Source organism: Phoca vitulina, unplaced genomic scaffold, assembly GCF_004348235.1.
Source record: "Phoca vitulina isolate PV1807 unplaced genomic scaffold, GSC_HSeal_1.0 scaffold7, whole genome shotgun sequence".
Taxonomy (NCBI): Eukaryota; Metazoa; Chordata; class Mammalia; order Carnivora; family Phocidae; genus Phoca; species Phoca vitulina.
In genome coordinates, this window is record NW_022589710.1 from 50,643,139 (window position 1) to 50,664,210 (window position 21,072).

The 21,072-nt window shown below is 38.3% G+C and overlaps 1 protein-coding gene across 3 annotated transcripts in view; it reads left to right on the top strand.

Moving 5' to 3' along the window:
• The window catches only part of TSHR (thyroid stimulating hormone receptor), a 154,697-nt gene that overhangs the window by 116,545 nt on the left and 17,080 nt on the right, over window positions 1-21,072 (top strand). For 2 of the 3 annotated variants that reach the window (XM_032404632.1, XM_032404634.1), the window contains 3 exons: window positions 598-675; window positions 3,775-3,843; window positions 13,389-13,466. In XM_032404632.1, the coding sequence (XP_032260523.1) occupies window positions 598-675; window positions 3,775-3,843; window positions 13,389-13,466 (225 nt within the window). Of the gene's footprint in view, window positions 1-597; window positions 676-3,774; window positions 3,844-13,388; window positions 13,467-13,615; window positions 13,686-21,072 lie in introns of those variants that run through there. The other variant, XM_032404635.1, reaches the window with a different exon arrangement.

Here is a 21,072-nt window from a genome sequence, read left to right on the forward strand (position 1 = left end):
CAGCTCTTTTTGGAGGTTCCAAACACTTAGAAAACTCTAGTTGCTATGGACCAAGTATTTGTCACAGATTTACAGACGTCTCTAAGGCCCACCTGCTCCCCTTGCAAATCAGGATTTAGTCAGGGACTTCAGCCCACACCCAACGCTCACTGGCTTACGCACATTTGAGAGGCTGTGAGTGCGTGTCCCCCTATGACAGCTCTCCACCTCACCAAACCTCTGAGCCACCAGCAGCTATGAAGGGTCAACAAAACTTAAAAATAAACTTAAAAATAAACTAAATTGCATCAGTTTTTTTTTTTTTTTTTTTAAGATTCTTATTTATTTATTTATTTATTTAAGAGAGAGAGAATGAGTGGTGGGGAGGGGCAGAGGGAGAGAGAGAAGCAGACTCCCGCTGAGCAGGGAGCCTGATGCAGGGCTCGATCCCAGGACCCTGAGATCATGACCCCAGCCAAAGGCAGCTGCTTAACCAACTGAGCCACCCAGGCGCCCTGGGTCAGGTAATTTATTTGAATGCAGAGGTGGAACAAGAAGAGCCCAACCCCAGAAGGAAATCATTTATTTTCACCAAGCGCTTTTGTTCCTCTCTTGCAGGGAAATCACAGACAACCCTTACATGACTTCCATCCCTGCCAACGCTTTCCAGGGGCTGTGCAATGAAACCCTGACACTGTGAGTACTGCCACTTGCACTCCTGCCAACAACCGGAATGTTATTTGGACCACCGTCATATTTTCACAGCCCCTCCAAGAAACATCCTACAGGACGTGCTCTCTGGCCTACTAAAGGTTTCAGAGAGTTAAATAAGAGGACTGCCTTATGGTATGGTACTCTAATCGATGACAAAATGGTTTAAGTAACAAGATAAGTATTCCCTTATAGAAATGGTCAGCACACTTGATCTAGAGAAGACCATTAGGTCTTACAGACCACATGGCCTTTGTGGCAACTGCTTACTTCTGCCATTGTAGGTAAAGGGCAGCCATATGCAATACATAAACTAGGGAGCCTGTTTTTCCAATCAAATTTAATTTACAAAAACAAGTATAGTGGACCAGATTTGACCTGCAGACCTTGTAATATACTGTATTCTAGTACCCCCATTGTATAGAAGAAGAACCTGGGGTTAGAGTGGTGACTTTTCCAAGGTCACTGAATTAGAAAATGGTGCAACTAAGAGCTTCTCATGCTCTTTGCACTCACAAGCAACTTGGTCATCACAACTATTATGAAGTTCCTACAAAGCCATATTGAACAGAAAACAGAGTTGCTCTACATCATTATTTTTCAGAGTTCGAATGGGTTCTGCTCTTTAGATGTTCAAAAGGAGATGTTTATCAGAGAAGTTCATAAAATGTTCTAATAAAGAAGTCTAGTAGAGGTTTAAAAGATAAGTTAATTCTCCAAACCGGTAGAGAACTCCCCTCTCTCATCAAATTAGCCACAAACTAGAGTTGTCCAAAGGATCCCTTCTCTCTAGCTTCAGTACCACTGCCCAAGCTCAGGCCTTATGGCTTTTTTGCCTGGATTGTCACCCAGATCCCTTTCTCTGTTCACACTACAGTCCAGGGTTTCTTTATCAGATACAAACTTGATTGGATTATTCCCCCGGAAAATTGACCCAAGCATCCCCACAACTCTTGCAAGGAGCTGCTTCCAAGCCAATCTAAGTCTATCAATCTAGGTCCTATGAAACTGCCTCAACCTCTGAGTCTCTATCCACAGTGGAGCATTTCGGTTCATCCCTCTCCTTGAAACATGGGGAGAGGTCTTTTGAAAAGACGAGAGACTCTTCTTGGCCACCATTCCATTTGACGACACAGCAAAAACCTGGAGTCTTAGCCTGCTCAGTCTCAAACCTCAAAGCCATTTGCCTCCTCTGTGAAGGTTTCCTTTGTGCCATTTAACCACTCATTGCATGTAAACTCCTTTCTCAGTTTCTTTGCTTTCACCTTCTGGCATTTTTTTCTAAGGACTCCATGTCCCCAGGAGCCCTCTCAAGTGAAAGCAGCTCCCTGTCCCACTGAGCACAGGGCACAGTAGGTATTTAATAAACATCTGAATGAGGGAATCCTATGCTTCCTGAAATCGAGAGTTGGGGATGGCATTATCTTTTCAGATGATTATTTTTACATTCCTGCAAAAGTCCTTGCTTCTTTGAAGCTCATGCTCAAAAAACTGCATGAGAGGGTATGTGTCCAACAATGAATTTGTACCCGTATTCCTGGCAGGATAGTGTTTCAATCAAAGTTTGCAATCCTTTTTTTTTTCTTCTTCACTATTTTTTTCTTCCTTCATTATTTTCCCTTTCTAAGGCCTATTTGTCTATTAAGAGTTTTGCTTAATCTCTGAAATGTAATTCCAACAAAGAATATTTTCATTGTCTAGGACTCTTAACAAAGTTTGGGAAAACAGAAATCCCAAATGTATAATTCTCACACATACATAAAAGAACTCTGGTTCAGAAAAATTAACTTATCTCTCAGAGCTTTCTTCAGCCCTGTGTCTAGCACCCCTGTGCACTGCAGTCCTCACCCAGGACACATCAGTAGCTGAAATTAAACTCATTGTGTCATTATTTAAAACAAAATAAAAAATAACAACAAACAAAGATTACTCTCAGTTTTCCACAACAACAGAGAATAAATCCAAGTTTTGGGGATATTCTTTTCAACATGGTCATCTTATAAGTGTCCCACACTGATAAATATATAGCTATTTGATTAGGTATTATTATCATATTCTTACAGATAAGAAAACTGAGGACAATAGAGGTTGAGAAATTCTCAGGATCCACATACTATGAAGTGACAGAGACAGGTCTAATTCCAAATTTAGAATCTCTTGTATACTTCCTAATGTGTCACCAGAGTTGACAGGTGGTGGACTACAGTCATTTTCAGAGTTCCCCTACAATTGCCCCTAGCTGTACTTGACTGTGATTATGGCTGCCTTCTCTTACAGCATGCCAGTAGCCCCCATGCATCCTCATGGAGACCAGAGCTCCCACGACCAGGGCTCCTTCTCCTTTGGGTGGGTGGGAAGAATCACTTTTAAGGTCAGAAATCCTGATTTCCAACAGGTCTGCAGCAATGTGGCTTTCTTTGGCAGGTCACCTCCACCTCTCAGGAGCTTGACTAGGAAACAGAGGAGATGACACTAGCCCCAGGAATCACTGCATGAATTAATTAGTTGCAGAAACAGAAACAATTTAAAACATCAAAATTTCCATAAAAGGGCATGGTCTATCTATTTTCTTAGATTTGTCTTTGAAGTTCAACTTAATTCAGCCCACAACCATTAAGCATTTAATCTATGATAGCCCTGAGGATAAAAATTTGGATAAAATACAAGTGTGACATAATATTTTAAACAGAAAAATATAAAACCTATGCATTCAGATGAGCAATGTCTTTAAATATGTTCATCTTAAGAAACTGAAGTTATTCCTCCGTTATTGACATTGGGTTAACTATTACCTGAAACTCTTCTTTTTTAAGTATAGGTAGAATATTTTTAAAAAAATTCTTAATGGTGGCAAATCTTTCCTTCTCAAAATGAATGGCTTCTGAGAAACAGCTTGAAATTACTAGGAGCTGTCTGGAAAAAGGGGATTCAAACTGGGAAATATTCTATGTTCCAAGCAAGACGTATTGTAAAGTTCTCTTGTGGGAGCTGAGAACCTTCATGCACATTTCTGACACTGCAGAAATGAAGCCCAACCATCACCTCTTATGGGTCACTGATTTCTCCTCCCTCTCTTGATTGTAGGAAACTATACAACAATGGCTTTACTTCAATTCAAGGACATGCTTTCAATGGGACAAAGCTGGATGCTGTGTAAGTCAAGGGTAGCCATGGAAACCACTGTCTTCCTCCACACTCCCACCGCCATCCAATGAGGGAACATCCAATGGGTCAGAATTCTATTAGAGATAGGTTTACCAGAGCATTCCTCAACCCCAGAATGAGTATGCCCAAAACGTGGGGATGATATTAAGGAACTTGGCAAGAGCCAGCTTTAGCGATCACTTACAATGGCCCCAATTCTAAATCCCAAAGCTTTTATCCTTGATAAAATGGAGAATCATGGTGTCACCTTCAGTTTCCTTGTAGGAGTATGTGTGTGTATGTAAATGTTCATGAAGTACACCGTATATGTACATGAAGTAAAGCATGTCTTTAATTAAATCCAAAGCTGTTCAGAAAGTAAGGTTTTTCTTTTTAGTTTTTCTGACATGTTTTCAGAAAGATTTAGTTTATATTTGATTCACTCAGAAATAGCTGAAAAGTCATATCCAACTTTTGCCAGCCCCCATTAATAAATAATACCTAGAATAGGATGTTGGCAAAAAGATAGTCACTTACATGAGGTCCTGTCTTTGTTGTACTTTCCTGTCAGATCTTTGTGGCCCCCAGTATCTACACCAGGGCATACTTTGTGTCTAAGAGCTTGTGGACTGGTTCAGCCATACTAATTTGTGTTTTAACCTAATATCTAATAAGTGAAAAAATAGCTTTAGTAGAGTCTGCTTCCCACACTGTGGTGGACTAGTTAATTTGTAGGGCCTTCCTACTATAAAACAACTAGATCATCCATTTAAAAAAAATTACATTTTATGTCATAGCTCCAAGAGAGGGAAATAAACTAAAAACCAGGAGCTGAAACTAAAGTGGTGGGTGCTTCCAGAAGGTTGAGTTTGCTAAAGGCAGCTACCAACATCAGTGATGCCAGAAGACAAGGCTTTAGTGCAGTGAGAAGACAGGGAAGTGATATAAACCTGAGACTCCTGGATTAAGCCAGGGAACCTGGACGACAGCTGGAATGGGATGACCCTATTAGTACCTTCTGATTCCTGGCAGAAATAAATGCAAAACTCTGCAGAGGGAAAAATACCAATGCAGGCCCCCAGCTTTTTTAAAGATCTAGATCAATCAAATATGAGCTCACAGTCAAAAATCACACATAGGAGAAGAAAAAACCACCAATGGTAAGAGTCCGTGAGACCAACAAACAACAGATTTTTGTGTTTGTTTTATAACACATCACTGAATATTTTTTAACAATTATATTTTTTTCATTCCATAATTTCTATTTGCTTTTTCAAAAAATTTGCTTGCTCATTTTTGACAGTCTTATTGCTAACTCACTTTTGTGATTCCATCTTTTTTTTTTCCCCTTTAAACATTTCATACATAGTTATTTTATATTCTTCACATATATATTCTATATTCATCACAAAATCTGAAGGCCTATGGTTCTGGATCTGTTGTGTTGTACAGTGCTTCTCAAAATTTATTGAACATATAAGCCATCTGGGATCTTATTAAAATACAGAATCTGATTAAGTGGCCCCAGGAGTCTGCATTTCTAACAGGCTCCCAGGCAATGATGCTGCTGCTGATCCATGGACCACACTAAAGCCGGGTGAGGTGAATGACCTGCACAACCATATGCAGGGGACTTGGATGCAAACAAACAAAACACGTGTAGATGAAGTGGTCTTGTTCTGATTTGGGAATGAGGTGGTGGGTTCTGGTATGATTCCATTTTTAAAGAATAAATGCTAATAAGTTTTGAAATCATTAGACCTTGGCATGGCTTTCCAAGTTCTGTTTGAAATGCAGTCTCATTCTTTGCCAGGCTTTTGGGTTTCCTCATAGTCTTTATCAAATAGAGATTAAAGTACCTTTCTCTAAATTGTCTCATTCAGATTATTAGTCATTTTTTAAAATGCATAATTATAGGGGAAGTCTGAAAAGACTCAACAGAGTGATGACATGAATACTTATACATCAGTTTTATTTAACTTTATCATACAAATCTCACATAATCCTTCATCCATTTTTCCACATTTTTATTGAACACCTACAATGAGCCAGGTACCGTGCTATTCACTGGTGATACAAAGACGAACAGGAGCAATGTGCTCCCTGCCTACACTGAGCTTGCATTCTAGTGGTGTCAGCTTGAGGGCAGCAATATTAAGGGTCAAAGTACATTAGAGAGAAATGAACCAAATCCAAAATATCCATTTAAGATTGAAAATAACTACACACTAAGTATCCAATAACACTGGCCCCTTACTTGGAGATACAAGCATGATTTCCCCTAGATTTATCATGTTTTTTTTTTAAATTACTAATATTCAACTTTACTATTACATGAATCTAACCAAATATTTTCCTCTTTGATTCAACTATTCCTATAAAGCCATGGACTTAAGGGCAATAATCTTCCCAAGTCAAATTTTCTGTGAAGAAAGTAGAGAATTGAGACTTCTTAAAATAATTAAGACAATTTGCATTGGAGGGTCTCACCCTCAATCACTCTCAGTTATCATTTTTTAAGGACAGCGATATGGGGTATATAATTCAGCCTTTGAGGTCTACACAGCATAGTTCTCAATACTGACTGAAAATTGAAATCACCTGGAGAGATTTGAAAGCACTGATGCCTAGGTTTTACCACCAGACATTCTGGTATAATTGGTTTAGGTGTAGCAAGGGCATGGGGATTAAAAAGTCTCCCTCGGTGCAGCCAGTGTAAAGCAAAAGTCAAAAACCAACCACCCCCTACAACCTACAACCCAGCAATTGCACTACTAGGGATTTATCCAAAGGATACAAAAATAGTGATTCAAAGGGGCACTTGCACCCCAATGTTTATAGCAGCAATGTCCACCATAGCCAAAATAGGAAAGAGCCCAGATGTTCATCAACAGATGAATTGATAAAGAAGATATGGTATACACACACACACACACACACACACACACACACACACAATGGAATATGACTCAGTCATCAAAAAGAATGAAATCTTGCCATTTGCAATGACATGGATGGAGCTAGAGGGTATTACGCTAAATGAAGTAAGTCAGAGAAAAACAAATACCATATGATTTCACTCATATGTGGAATTTAAGAAACAAAACAGATGACCATAGGGGAAGGGGAAAATAAACTAAGATGAAAATTGAGAGGGAGGCAAACCATAAGAGACCCTGAACTCTAGAAAATAAGCTGAAGGTTGCTGGAGGAGAGGTGGGTGGGGGAAAGTGATAATTGGGTGATGGACATTAAGGAGTGCACTTGACGTAATGAGCACTGGGTGTGATATGCAATTGATAAATCACTAAATTCTACCTCTGAAACTAATAAAAACAAAACACAAACAAAATAAAAAGTCAAGAACCACTGCTGTGGAGTATCAGTTATCAAGAAGTTAGCAAGAAGACTCTTGTCCAATAGTCACATTTTGCATATGAAGGGAATGAAACCCAAAGTGAACACAGGGCTTTTTTTTTTTTTTTTCCCTTAACATGACTTTTAAAATTTAATAGAACTAGCTAGTGGCCAAGCCAAAGCCAGGACCAGGATCCCCTCGTTCAAGACTCTTCGCTATGCTCTGCTTGGATTCATCATTGCTGACTTAGCAGCCACCAACAAGGCTTGGACATCCAATTCCTCTGGCTACTGCTGCTTATTACTTAACCCAGGAGAATGGGCTAGGAACACTAAGCTAAGAACACTTCTACACTTATGTAAGAAGATTCTCTCTACCTTCCCACCATCTTTTTCCTCTGACCATATCATGGGCTCTGTGAGAGGCTTGGCAGATGACAGAGAATTATTCCACTGGAGACAATGGATTTTAATTCACCAGTTCCCTGAATCACAGCCTTTTGTAGTCACTGTAACCATCCCTCTAAACATAGAAAAGAAATTAGTGCACCATAGTCTCCATACTTTCTTGACCTTTTTATGTAAAACATTAAAGTTTTTGGAAGGATTTAACAAAACAGGAAATATTTAAGTGAGAATCATTTGTTTCTTGACTTTTAGAAGTCTAGATCGAAGATCAGCAGGCATTTTTGGAAAGCGCCAGATGAATATTTTGGGCCTTGTGGGCCATATGATCTCAGTTGCAGCTACTCAGCTCTGCCATTATAATGTGACAGCAGCCAGACAATGGGTAAACAAATAAGTGTGACTGTGTTCCAATAAAACTTTATTTACAAAAACAGGTGGCAGGCAAGATTTGACCAGGTGATCATAGTTTGTGGACCTCTGTTCTCGATGGGGGTATTCAGTGAGGATGACCATTGTGTGATGAAATATGTAGTCTATTTCTCCCAATTCCTGGTAAAGGTCAAAGGCAAGTATGGGATAAAGATAAGTATCTGGACAAAAATATTTTAGGGTTTGAAAGTTCAGATCCAATCATAATAGAAAACAAGGATCTTGTTTTTCCAATTAGTATTTTGAATCCAAACTTGAAACTCTGTTCTAAAGCAATGTTCTGTCATTCTGCCCTAAGTTTCTGATTCCTGGTTGATGGAAACTTATTTTTTCTTAGAGTTAAGCACTTCAGTAAAAAGTATGTAAACCCAAGGTAAAATCAAATGATGATGGTGCTAAGGATGTTTGAGACTACAGGAAGATCAGGGTTGAGTAGCAGATGGAGAAAACAGAGGTCAAGTTTCCACAGTAATAATGAAATAGTATTCACTTTGTGATTTTAACATAGGGCTAATGTCTCTGGTCTCAATGCTAATTGTGATCTTTAACTAATGTAACACATCAATATCCTATAATGATTCTGTTTGTGTACAAAGATTACACATAGCATGTTAGCAACTTGGTAAATTCTCTAGAAGTATGTTCAAATATCTTTAGGTTCTAATTTAAACAATGTGTTATCCTCCAAAAGAGCAATGATTCTCCATCATCCACCCCCTGTCAATTTACTGAAATTAGCAGATGTAACCTCATTTAGACATTTTTTTAGTGTAACTGAAGCCAAGTTGGACAAATTCCACATTGAGAACAAGCACTGATGCCTCAGCAGCAGTTGGGTAATTAGTTAAAAAGTTCATGAACATTATGGCAGATGTGTAAAAGCACATGGTCCTGTGATTTCATATGGAACCAAGCACACTGTCATCACTCAGATGTGAAATTAATAATAATACAAGCATCTCTTGCTCAGCAGAAGTTGAACTGCTCCCAGTCATAAGCGAAGTCACACATTCATTCCTTGGAACCTCTTTTCCATCCTCTCTTTCCCCACAATCTGGCATGGGGATATGTTGCTTATCTCAGAATGTTTGATTGCCTGTATTGTATTTTCTATTATCAAACACTGGTAACTAGCTACTATCTGACAGTAAACATTTGGGCAGGAAAAAAATACCATTTTGATCTGCTAAGAACATACCGAAACCCTAATTATTATGAACAGAGAAGTCAACACAATTCATGTGCTAATTAGCATCACACATTAGCTGATTAGAAGCAAAACACCACAGCTTGGAGCACTGGGACAAGATGACAATAGAGAAGATTATGGGATGAAGCAGGCTATTACTTCTCATGGAGTCTTTGAACGGCTTATCGAATATGCTCCAAGGCTGACTTTTACCTCTGTTGAAACCTTGAGCATTTTCTCACCTGTTACTGTTTACAGACAGGTCTCCTGATTTCTGCTACCAAAAGGATTTCCATGGAGCAATGAGGGCTAGGCAGGGGTTCCCTTTAATTCTTCCAAATAACCAATGCTATGAGGGCAAAACATGGTTCCTTACAGAAGTGTTCCCATGAGTCTCACAACATAAACAGGTGCCAGCCCAGGTTTACCCCAAAGAGACTAGGGAAATGCAGGCTGAAATTCCATCTTGGAGCTGAAATATATCCCAAAACTCCCCAGAGAGCAAAGCTCAGCAGCGATCACAACTTTCCTTGCCATAATGTCCTACTCCTCCCTCTGACATCAGTCACTTCCTCACCTAAACATAATACAGAGGGCGCCCCTAGCTAGGAGTTAGTTACCCAGCAACTGGACTTGCATTTATTCATCTAGCAAGTTTTTACTGAATGGCTGCTATTTACCAAGAATAAGTCCAATGAAGGATGTGAGCTACAATATTGTATCTACCATACTAAGTTCATCCATTGGATATTCTTTCCCAGCTCAGTTCTGACCATCCTCATTTTTCTGACCACATTGTTCTTCCTTAACTGTGAGATATACAGCACAAACAGCGTAAAGGCATTGAACACACAACGTACCAGTGTCTATATTATTTTTAAAGGAAATGCTATTTCTTTCTCATACGCCCTTCACAGTATTTGTATTTAGAAATCCTGGCTTTCTAGAAGTCTTTCCTTTCAACTCTGACTCCAAGACTTTATACTGTATATTAAGTTCATTTATGTCTGCCATGTCCTTGCAAAAGATAGTTTAAATGATCACATACTCCACCCCTATAAAATAAGGATTGTCTGGAGTAGCTTACCCATAGATCCTACCAAGATTTATGATTTATTTACCCAAGCTGGTTTATAGAATGTGGATTCTAGGGGAATCAGCCTAAGTCATGGTGAAGAAATCAGTCTAAGTAGACTGACATTTCCAGGTAACATTATATGATAAATGGGGATGACAGAAGCACTTTTTTCTTGGATATTAAGGATTTTATGGATAAATGGCCCCATCCCATCCTCTTAGCTTCAAATGGAAAGTAGGATCAGCAATCTGAACCCAAGGTAAAAAGCTTCATGGAATTATCACAATCTGTGATAATAAGCAAGCCCTCCAAACTGCTACACATGGAGTGATAGTTTTATTTTTGAGCACCTAATTATCTCTAAGAGATAAAGTGCCCAACAACCCTGCTGGTTTTAGAGAACACAGCCTCGCCCAAGATCCAGTTCATCTCCGTTCAAGCTGGCTGCGCCCTCTCTCCATCCTCTTTCTCCCCCGTGGACTCTGGCTGGCTTTCTCAGTTTTAAATCTTCTGCAGCGTTTCTGGTAAACTGCAATGCTTATCAACCATTCTCCTTATCCTTGGGGGCGTATTGAATATCAGATGAAAACACTACAGAATTGGACAAGCAATTATTTAGTTTTACAATAATTTCTAATGATTAGAGCAAGCCGATTTTCACTTGCAGCAGTCTGAGATGAAGAGGAAAAAGTGAGATGAGCTCACCGATCCTCACTTGATTTTCAGCAGTCTGGGAACAGCATGTGATCTGCAAGTTGCATGGTCCAAAGAATACAAAAAGAGATGCAAGCTAGTGCCACACTTATGCTTAGCTTAGTTGTCTTTTTACAAAATCATGCTGTTCAAGATCTTCTCTCCTGTTGTTTCTCCAAGGTGGTTTTTGCCCGCTCTAGCTATCCCTGACCAAAGGAATTCCATGGACACTGTGGGTGGAGGGACAGTCAAACAGTGACCAAAGAAGCCTGTGATTGACAGCCTTACATGATCGCCATTCAACCCGAAGGCACAGATGAGCTCCTGTAGCGTCTTAGTTGGGTCTTTGTATATATATGGGATTAATGGAATCCCACCATTTCAGACTTACCAATTTCCTAGAAGCTTAATGTCCAGTCACTGCCTGAAAAAGCCATGTCTGGGCCATACCCTGTGGCATTTATAATCAGCTGCCTTCAAGAAAGTCAACGGGCCACCACATCGTATGTTGAGTCTTCTCTTCTTTCATTATTACTTTTTCCTTAAAGCGATCGCATGTGTCACCCACCTCACTATTTTGGAAGAGAGGTACACTGATTTTTTTATTCACTCATTTACACATTCATTCTCTGTAATCTTATCTGTGTAACCTGCCCCCCCAAAATAGGATTGTCAGAGAAAATATAGGCCATCCCATTACATTTGAATTTCAGATAAACAACAAATAACTCTTTAGTACCAGAATGTTTCAAAATTACATGGGGAATACTTATGCTAAAAATTATTCATTGTTTTTCTGGGCATCTTGTATTTTTACTTGCTAAATCAGACAACCCTGCCCTGAAGAAAAGATCTGAGTCTCTGACAGTCTTCATTACAGATACTGCATTTTACAAATTGAAGAACTGCAGTGACCCTGGATCAAGCAGCTCTCTTGGTGCCATTTTCCCGAACAGCATTTGCTTGCTTCATGTTTCTGTGTCACATTTTGGTAATTCTCACAACATTGCAAACTCTTTCACTATTATTACATTTAAATTCCTGCAATCTCATGATAAAACTTGAATGGATGAGGAGTGGTTTCTTATGGGTGAGCAGTGGTTTCTTGAGATGGACTCTATACCTGGAGAAGATACTGTGAAGATTGTTGAAATGACAACAAAGGATTTAGAATATGATATAAATTTAGTTGATAAACCAGAGGCGAGGTTTGAGAGGACTGACCCCAACTTTGAAAGTTCTGTGGGTAAAATGGTATCAAACAGCATCACATGCTACAGAGAAATCGTTCTTGAAAAGAAGAGTCAATCAGTGTATCAAACTTCACTGCTGTCTTATTTTAAGAAATTGCCATATCCACCCTGACCTTCAGCAGCCACCACCCTGATCAGTCAGCAGCTGTCAACATTGAGGCAAGATCCTCCACCAGCAAAGAGATTATGATTTGCTGTAAGCTCAGATGATGGTTAGCACTTTTTAGAAATAAAGTGTTTTTAAATTAAGGTATGTACATTGGTTTTTTAGACATATTGCTATTGTATGCTTAAAAGACTGCAATATAGTGTAAACATAACTTTTCTATGCACTGGGAAACCAAAAAATTTATTTGACTCACTTAATTGTGGCGGTCTGGAACCAAACCTGCATATCTCTGAGGTATGCCTGCAAATAGGGAACTAGGCGACTTTTATAAAATCTAGATATGCAAACCGTATCATAAACGTGCTCACTTCCAAAGACATCTGCTATAATTAATATGTATAAACCTTGCACAACTATAACCTAGAATGTTTTGAGTGCTTAAGCCAGAAGAAGGTAAGGTGTTTTAGAGATTCTTAAAAACCAGTTAATAGGGGCACCTGGGTGGTTCAGTGGGTTAGGCCTCTGACTCTTTTTTTTTTTAAAGATTTTATTTATTTATTTGACAGAGAGAGAGACAGTGAGAGAGGGAACACAAGCAGGGGGAGTGGGAGGGGGGAGAAGCAGCCTTCCCGCCTAGCAGGGAGCCCGATGCAGGGCTTGATCCCAGGCCCCTGGGATCATGACCTGAGCTGAAGGCAGATGCTCAACCATCTGAGCCACCCAGGTGCCCCAAGCCTCTGACTCTTGATTTCAGCTCAGATCATGATCTCATGGTCATGGAATTGAGACCCGCATCAGGTTCCATGCTTGGTGGGGAGTCTGCTTGAGATTCTCTCTCTCCCCTCCCTCCCCCTTTGCCCCGTCCCTGCTTGCCCTCTCTCTCTCTCTCTCTCTCTCTAAAATAAATAAATAAATCTTTAAAAAAAAAAAAAAGCAGTTAATAGCTAGGGAGATCATGCTCACATTTCATTTTGGTATTTATATTAATTTGCTTAATCTCACCTGATTCATTCTCTCTCTCCCTCTCTCTCTCTCTAGTTACCTGAACAAGAATAAATACTTGACAGCTATTGACAAAGATGCATTTGGAGGAGTGTACAGTGGACCAACCTTGCTGTGAGTAAGACATACAAAAGAACGTCAGTCTTTGTTTTATTTTATTTGGAATGAAGGGGGTCACTAAGAGGAGCAGCTGATGTTCATGGGTAGGGAATGTTGATGTCTTGGCTAAAGACTTGGCTAAAGACTTAGCTCCTCCTATATAGGCTACTGCTTGGAAGAAAGTCCTTGTTCTTTGAGACTCAGAAGGTCTCCCACTCCACCATGCCATCCTAGTGCTTCATCAGGAAGTCACCTTGGTGTGGACATTCACGGAGGCCCTCTTGTGGGAAAAAAACAGACATTTTTGAGCAGCTGCCATTTGCAGAATTCTGAGACACGAGATCTACAAATAGGTGGAAGGCATTCTATGCAGGGAAAAATGTGTGTGAATGTGCATTGCACAATGCCTGGCATGAAAAAGGAAGAGTATAATAGTTTGATTCTTATCTGGTAAAACTTACCATCACTGGAAAAGATGGGACATAATTATTTTTTAAAACAGCATGAAAAGATATCTACTTGTGCATTTCTCTGATTTGCATCCCCACAGCTAATAGGTAATCAAGTTCTGTCAATTCTGTCTCTCTCAAGTATCTTTATTAGTGCCGTCTTTCCCATCCCCTGGTTTTACCTTTGTTTAGAATCTCACCATTGAGCATCTATCTGGTCAAGTCCTTGCCAAAGCAAAACACAGCACCCCAGGAGAAATACAAGATAATCCATTAGAGGCAAGAAGAAATATTAGAGATTCTATTTATACTTAAGTTTTTAAAAATAAGAACAAATTAAGTTTTGCTACTATTTTATACACAGATGACTGAGGTCCCTCAGGTGTCAGGTAGGGAATGGAGGCATCCCCAGGGAACAGGGGGTGATCTACAGTTCAAAGACTTAACACCTGCAACTCTTTCACTTTTAACAATTGTACCTCCCTTTCAGATTGAATGCACCTAGTTAAGTGAATTCATGGTCTTATTTTCTTAACAGATAGACTGCATGTGAGAGGGCAGAGTGACCCTGAAAACCTACTGTATCACATGGGGATTCTTTGTTAACTCATGGCAAAACTCTTACAAGCATTATGCTTTTTTCTTTCCACAAAAACAGAAGTGAAAAAAATGTGTTGACCTTTTCTGTGATTTTTTTTAACCTCAAAGATACTTTTAAAGACAACTTTAACTGCTCCTTCAAGATAAAGGTGATATTTCACTAATAAATATTGTTTTTCTGAAGAAATTTGTGCTTTGGAAAGGGCCTTTAAAAACAGGTATTTAAAAACATTTCCATCTTACGTGATTTTCCTGATAAGAATGGTGAATGTCACTTATGAAAATTATGTTTTGTTAAAACCAGAAAGTGAATTTTGCCCTGTTGAAAAATATTTCAAATTAATAACTGAAGTGAGTTTAAAATCCATGTTTATAAAATATGAAAATGAAACACCTTTAAGTTAGTGTACAAAGACAACTGATTGACATCTGAGAATATGAATTTCAATAAAAACATGTATTTAAGTCCTGAATTGGATTAACAGATGAGAATCTTAACTTAGTAAGTACAGCCAAGTCTGCCTTATTCCATGTGGAACCATCTGCCTTTGTGGGGTAACTTTTTCATTGACAGCCATTTAAACCAAAGCCAAAATAAACTAAACCAGAAGCAGACCTCTGGAATAGCTATATCAGAAAGGGTTAAACAGCAATTTTCGAAATTAGTGAAGTATATTTAATTACACTGCTTTCACTTTAGTGAAATTTTTAAAAAATATTGTTTATTTATTTTTATCTTATCCTTTTAAAATGTATGTTTAGTGTTTTTTATAATGTATATAACATGTATTACAGTAATATGTGTGTAAAGCTCATAAATGTATGCATGTTAAAGGCACATACTCAAACATTTTTTACTTGTGAATATGTGACATTGGAAGAATTTAAAGACCAATGATGAAGACCACAACCATTCAAATTGGGGATCTGCTACAAGGTGAATGGCTGGCCCCAGATTTTACAAAAAAATACAGCTTCCTTTATGAGAAAATCTTCCCATGAGAGCAAAGTTGCTCCAACTAAACAGTGTGCTTCATGAAGTCGTTGGCTTGCCTTATACTGTAAGCTTCTTACTTTTGTCAAGGACTCATAAGAATAAGTTAGCCAATGGGCACCATGCTTTGAGTAGCACTAGTCTAGATGACAAGAGCCCCCAAATTTCCCTTTGCCTTCTATGTTGGTCCCTCTCAATTCCATCTTCCCCAAACCTCTGTGTGTTAAAATACATAGGATCTTAACATGCAATGCTGGTCTCCCATATACTTCAGGATAAAGACCTTGGTGTGGCATGCAAGGCTCTTTTATAATCTTCAGGTTTGTCTCTCACATCCTATACACCCCTGACCAATGATCTATCCATATTAGCTCCCCTAACGCTCCAACCTCCATATGTGGCTATGTTAAATTCTTGTTTTTCATACTGCTTGAAAAATCCTATCACAACCTTATCTGTCTGATGAGCACTTACTCTTACTACCACTTTGACATTCAAGCAAAAATTCCTCTCTGAAGTCATTCTTGACCCTTCTTCTCCTTAGGTAAAGATAAACATTTCTTCTTCTATACTCCACTACCTCTGTGTATGCATCTCAAAGCACCAGTAACATGTTTCTGTCTATCTCTCCAGGAGCTCCTATAGGGCAGGATTATGTCTGTTTTATTTCTACAGTTCTACTTCATCTTACAATGCCTGAAACACAGTGCTAGCTTAATAAATGTTTGCAAAATCAATACGGTATACAATCAATATTTGAATCACACTTCTGTAAATGCTGTAGTGTTTAAATAGCAGTCACATGATGAGACACCTGTGACACTTCCAAGCAGTGATGTCTACAGATGTGAAAGTAACAAGAGAGATCAGGGCTAGAGATGTATTTGAGATGCTTTGGAATGTAGGTGGTAATGGGAGATGTGAGTATGGAGGAAATCTTAACAAATGGATAGAATGGAGACTTGGGATAACCCTCCGCACCAAAGTAATTTTCCCTGGTCCTTCCTTAAACATTAAAATGGGAGTACTTTATGAAAAAAGAGCATAAATTAAAAAGCATAAATTCTCAATGACAAAGTGAGTGGAATAAGTCACATAAGAGTAAGTGGTCTTGAAAAACCAAGAGAGTAAGTAGTGTCTTGAAAAACCAAGAGAGAACTGCATGCTAACTATGCTGATTCAAAAATCACTAAATCTAGGAAATATTTCATCAGTTAAATCTTAAGTATTCTGCAGGTGGGGGTCTAGGCGACATTGAAGTTGGAAGTAAAAAAAAAAAAAAAAAACTTCACCTGTTCCCCTAGGTCTCCTCTCCCACCCTGCACGGGTGAGCAACTACTTTTTATCGACCCCAGAAGAAAACCAGAGTTTACTTTCTGTTAAAATGTCATCACCACAGTTGAAGAATAATAGGCACATTAGAGGGTAGAAGTGAAGCACTGTCTGCAAACAGGATTATGTGAGAGTTTACATACTAAAATGCAAGACCAACAAGTTTCTTACCCACTCAACTCACACAATACTGTCATCAAAGTTAATACCTTCCAGATAGGAGATTACGGTTCTGAGGAGGCTGACAATCCCAAGGAAAGAAAAAACCTACAAAAATGCTCACTGATATTTCCCCAAAGACACTGAAGTGAAGCCCATCAGGCAACAAACCAACACACAGAGAGCTTTCCATAAGCCTCCCCCACAAACATGAACATGTATCCAAGGATCCCCAAATCTTAGGGGAAAGCTGTTGACATGAAAAACAGAGAACAGAAAAGGGAACTTTAAAGGAATAGAGATAAGGCAAGAAACACAAAACTTTAATAAAAAATTATAACAAATATGCTCAGAGATAGTTTTTCATCCATAACTTAACTTCTTATATAGTAATATTCTGGAAACAAGAAGAAGCTTATGACTCCTAGAATAAAACATAGGGAGAACTTTCTTGACATAAGCCTTAGCGATGATTTTTTAGATATGACACCAGAAGCACAAGCAACAAAAGCAAAAATAATCTCGTGGGACTACATTAAGTCAAGAGGCTTCTACACAGCAAAAGAAACACTCAGCAAAATGAAAAGGCAACCTACAAAATAGAAAAAAAATTTGCAAATCATATGTCTAATAAGAGGTTAAAACCTCTTATATAAGGAACTCTTACAAATCAATAAAAATAAATAAATAATCCAATTGAAAAATGGGTAAAGAACGTGAACAGGCATATTTCCAAAGCTACAAGTAAAAGGCAATTTCCAGTTACAAGCTGAATAAGTTTTGGGGACATAAAATGGCCAATAGGTACATTAAAAGGTGTTCAACATCACTAACCATTAGGAAAATGCAAATCAAAACCATGAGATGTCACCCCACACATGTTAGAATGGCTATTATCAAAGAGAGAAAAGAAAACAAGTGTTGACAAGGAAATGAAGAAAAGGAACACTTGCGTGCTATTGGTAGGAATATAAACTGCATAGCCATTATGAAGAATAGTACGGAAGTTCCTCAAAAAATTAAAATTAGAACTCTCATATGATCCAGCAATCCCATTTCTGGGTGTATATCCAAAGGAAATGAAATCACTACATTGAAGAGATATCTGCATTGCCATGTTCATTGCAGCATTATTACAATAAGTAAAACATGGAAACAAGCTAAGTGTTCATCAATGAATGAAGAAAAGATATATATATATATATATATATATATATATATATATATATAAATAATGGAACATGACTCAGTTGTGAGAAATCCTGCCATTTGAGACAACATAGACGAACCTTAAGGCCATTATGCTAAGTGAAATAAGTCAGACAGGGAACAACAAATACTATAGGATCTCACTTACATGTGGAATTTATAAAAGCCAAACTCATAGAAACAGAGAGTAGATTGGTTGCCAGGGGCAGAGGGTGGGGGAAATGGGGAAATGTTGGTCAAAGGGTACACAATTTCCGGTTATAAATTGAATAAGTTCTGGGAATCTAATGTACAGCATGGTGACTATACTTTAATAATACTGTATTGTATACTTAAAAGTTGCTAAGAGATCTTAAAAGTTCTCCCTACACATACTCACAAAAAGAAATGCTGGCTATGTGAGGTAATAGATGTGTTAACTAACCTTATTGTGTTAATCACTTCACAATATATACATATAGCAAATCATCACACTGTATACTTTAAACTTACACAATGCTATATGTCAATTATATCTCAATAAACCTGGGGGGAAAAGAAAGAGTCCTTGGAAATAAAAAAATATGATAGTCAGGATCATAGGTAAATGCATATATAACTTTAGGATATATTTTTTAAGATTTTATTTATTTATTTGAGAGAGAGAGAGAAGAAGACTCCCCGCTGAGCAGGTAGCTTGGGGCATGATCCCAGAACTCTGGGATCCTGACCCTAGCCGAAGGCAGACACCCAACCAACTGAGCCACTCAGGTGCCCCCAATTTTAAGATATTTTGACAGCCCATTCCCCCAAAGGGTTTTACCAGTCTGAGTTCCACCAACCAATTATTAGAGTGTCCGTTTCTTCACAAGCTTGCCAAAATGTACTGTGTATGCTCTAATGTCAAACATTCTTGTGGGTGATAGGTAAGAAATGGTATCTCCATATAGTTTTACTTTGCATTTCTCTAATTATGAGTGTGGTTGGACATCTTGCTATCTTTTTGTCTAGTTAAGTATATCTGTTCTTATTTTTCCTAATAGGTTTTATGCTTCCTTGCCCTAAAATTTTTATTGTTATTTATAGACCATAGTTATTATATCTTTATATATGATATCATTTTTAAGTACCCTTTCCCATTTTGTTTTCTGTCAATTGATTTTGTTTATAGTGGGGGGAAAATATGATAGCCAACACACACACAAAATTAAGTTTTCAAAGATAGAGTGGCAAACATCTCCCAGAAAAGAGAGCACACAAAAATAAGATATGGAATAGAGGAGAGAAAAGGTAAGAAAATTGTAAGTTCAAACTAGGTAGTCCAACACCCAAGTAACAAAAGTTTTAGAGGGGGAAATAAAAACAAAAAAAGGAAATTGTGGGAGATGTTTTCTCATAAATGAAGGAAATGAGTTTTCAGAATAAAAAGACCCACAAAGAATTCTCATGAATGAAAAAGAGCTCATGGAGGTACTTCATAAGTTATGAAAATGCTGTACTAAGGAGAATATCCTAGAACCTTCTAAGGAGAAAAATCATGTTACCTGTGAAGATCAAAGAATCAGAATGCCATCAGTCTTCTTAGCAGTAACATTGAAAGATAGAAAATGATAGCGTACATCCCTCAAATTCTGAGGGAAAGTGATTTCCAAACTGTCAAGAAAAAAAGGTAAAATAAAGACATTTTCAGACATGAATAGTCTCAAAAACTTGATTTCCCATTCACCTTTTCTTGGAAAGAAAAGAAAGAGAAAAATGAGGAATTCAGAAACAGTGATCAACACAGGAAAGAAACAAATGGAATTCCCAGGATGACCAGAGGTCCTGGGAATCTTGGGACTAAGAAGTGTACCCCAGAGCTGAAGGAGAGCTCCAGGAGAAAGTTCTAGAAATAAAATAGATTGATAGGCTATGATAGTCATACAGGACTGACTGTATGAAAAACTGTTTTGGTAGATGTTTTAGAGAACTTTAGAGCATATGCAAGACTTAGCAAGAGATCCACTCAAACCAAGGTGTGTTAATAAAACAGAGAGAGATTTCATAAAGAAAGAAAGCTACACAAGAAAGGAAATGAAATCAAGATATACAGAGCTGCAATAAGCAAAATACTAAATATAGGTTTAACCAAATATGTCCTAAAACTATTTCGGGAGATTAGAGGGGGTGTCAGAGGAATATGTGCGTGGGGTAATGGAAGAGAGCTAAATCCTCATCTTCCATAGCAGGAAGTCAGTGGGTGAATCAAAAACCAATAAATCAAGAAATATTTACAATTGTGGAAAGAAATACCCATTAAAAGTTAAAAGTAGTTGTTTCTGGGGCATCAGAAAGCAGACTGCAGGGAGAAATGGCACAGGGGCCTGCTGTTTGTATTACCAAGCTTCCAGTGTAATTTGCTTTTTAAAAATAGGTCCACGCATTTTTTTTTTTTTAAAGATTTTATTTATTTATTTGAGAGAGAGAGAATGAGAGAGAGCGAGTACATGAGAGGGGGGAGGGTCAGAGGGAGAAGCAGACTCCCTGCCGAGCAGGGAGCCCGATGCGGGACTCGATCCAGGGACTCCAGGATCATGACCTGAGCCAAAGGCAGTCGCTTAACCAACTGAGCCACCCAGGCGCCCTCCACGCATTATTTTAATGAAAATTAGAATTTAATTTAAAAAGAAAACCACAAAGCACAGGAAGCGAAGACAATGGAGATGGCAGCATTTGGAAAAGCCAGTAGCAGAAAAGTATGGAGTGGACAAAGAGTTCAATCTCACTCTTCAAATTTCAAGCACAGTTGTCTTAAAATGCATGTATTAACTAACCATGGATGGCTTTATGACATCACCTTAATTCTTGTCTTGAACTTTTGTCAAAATCTTTGTTACTGTATTTCCCACAAACCTCCTCC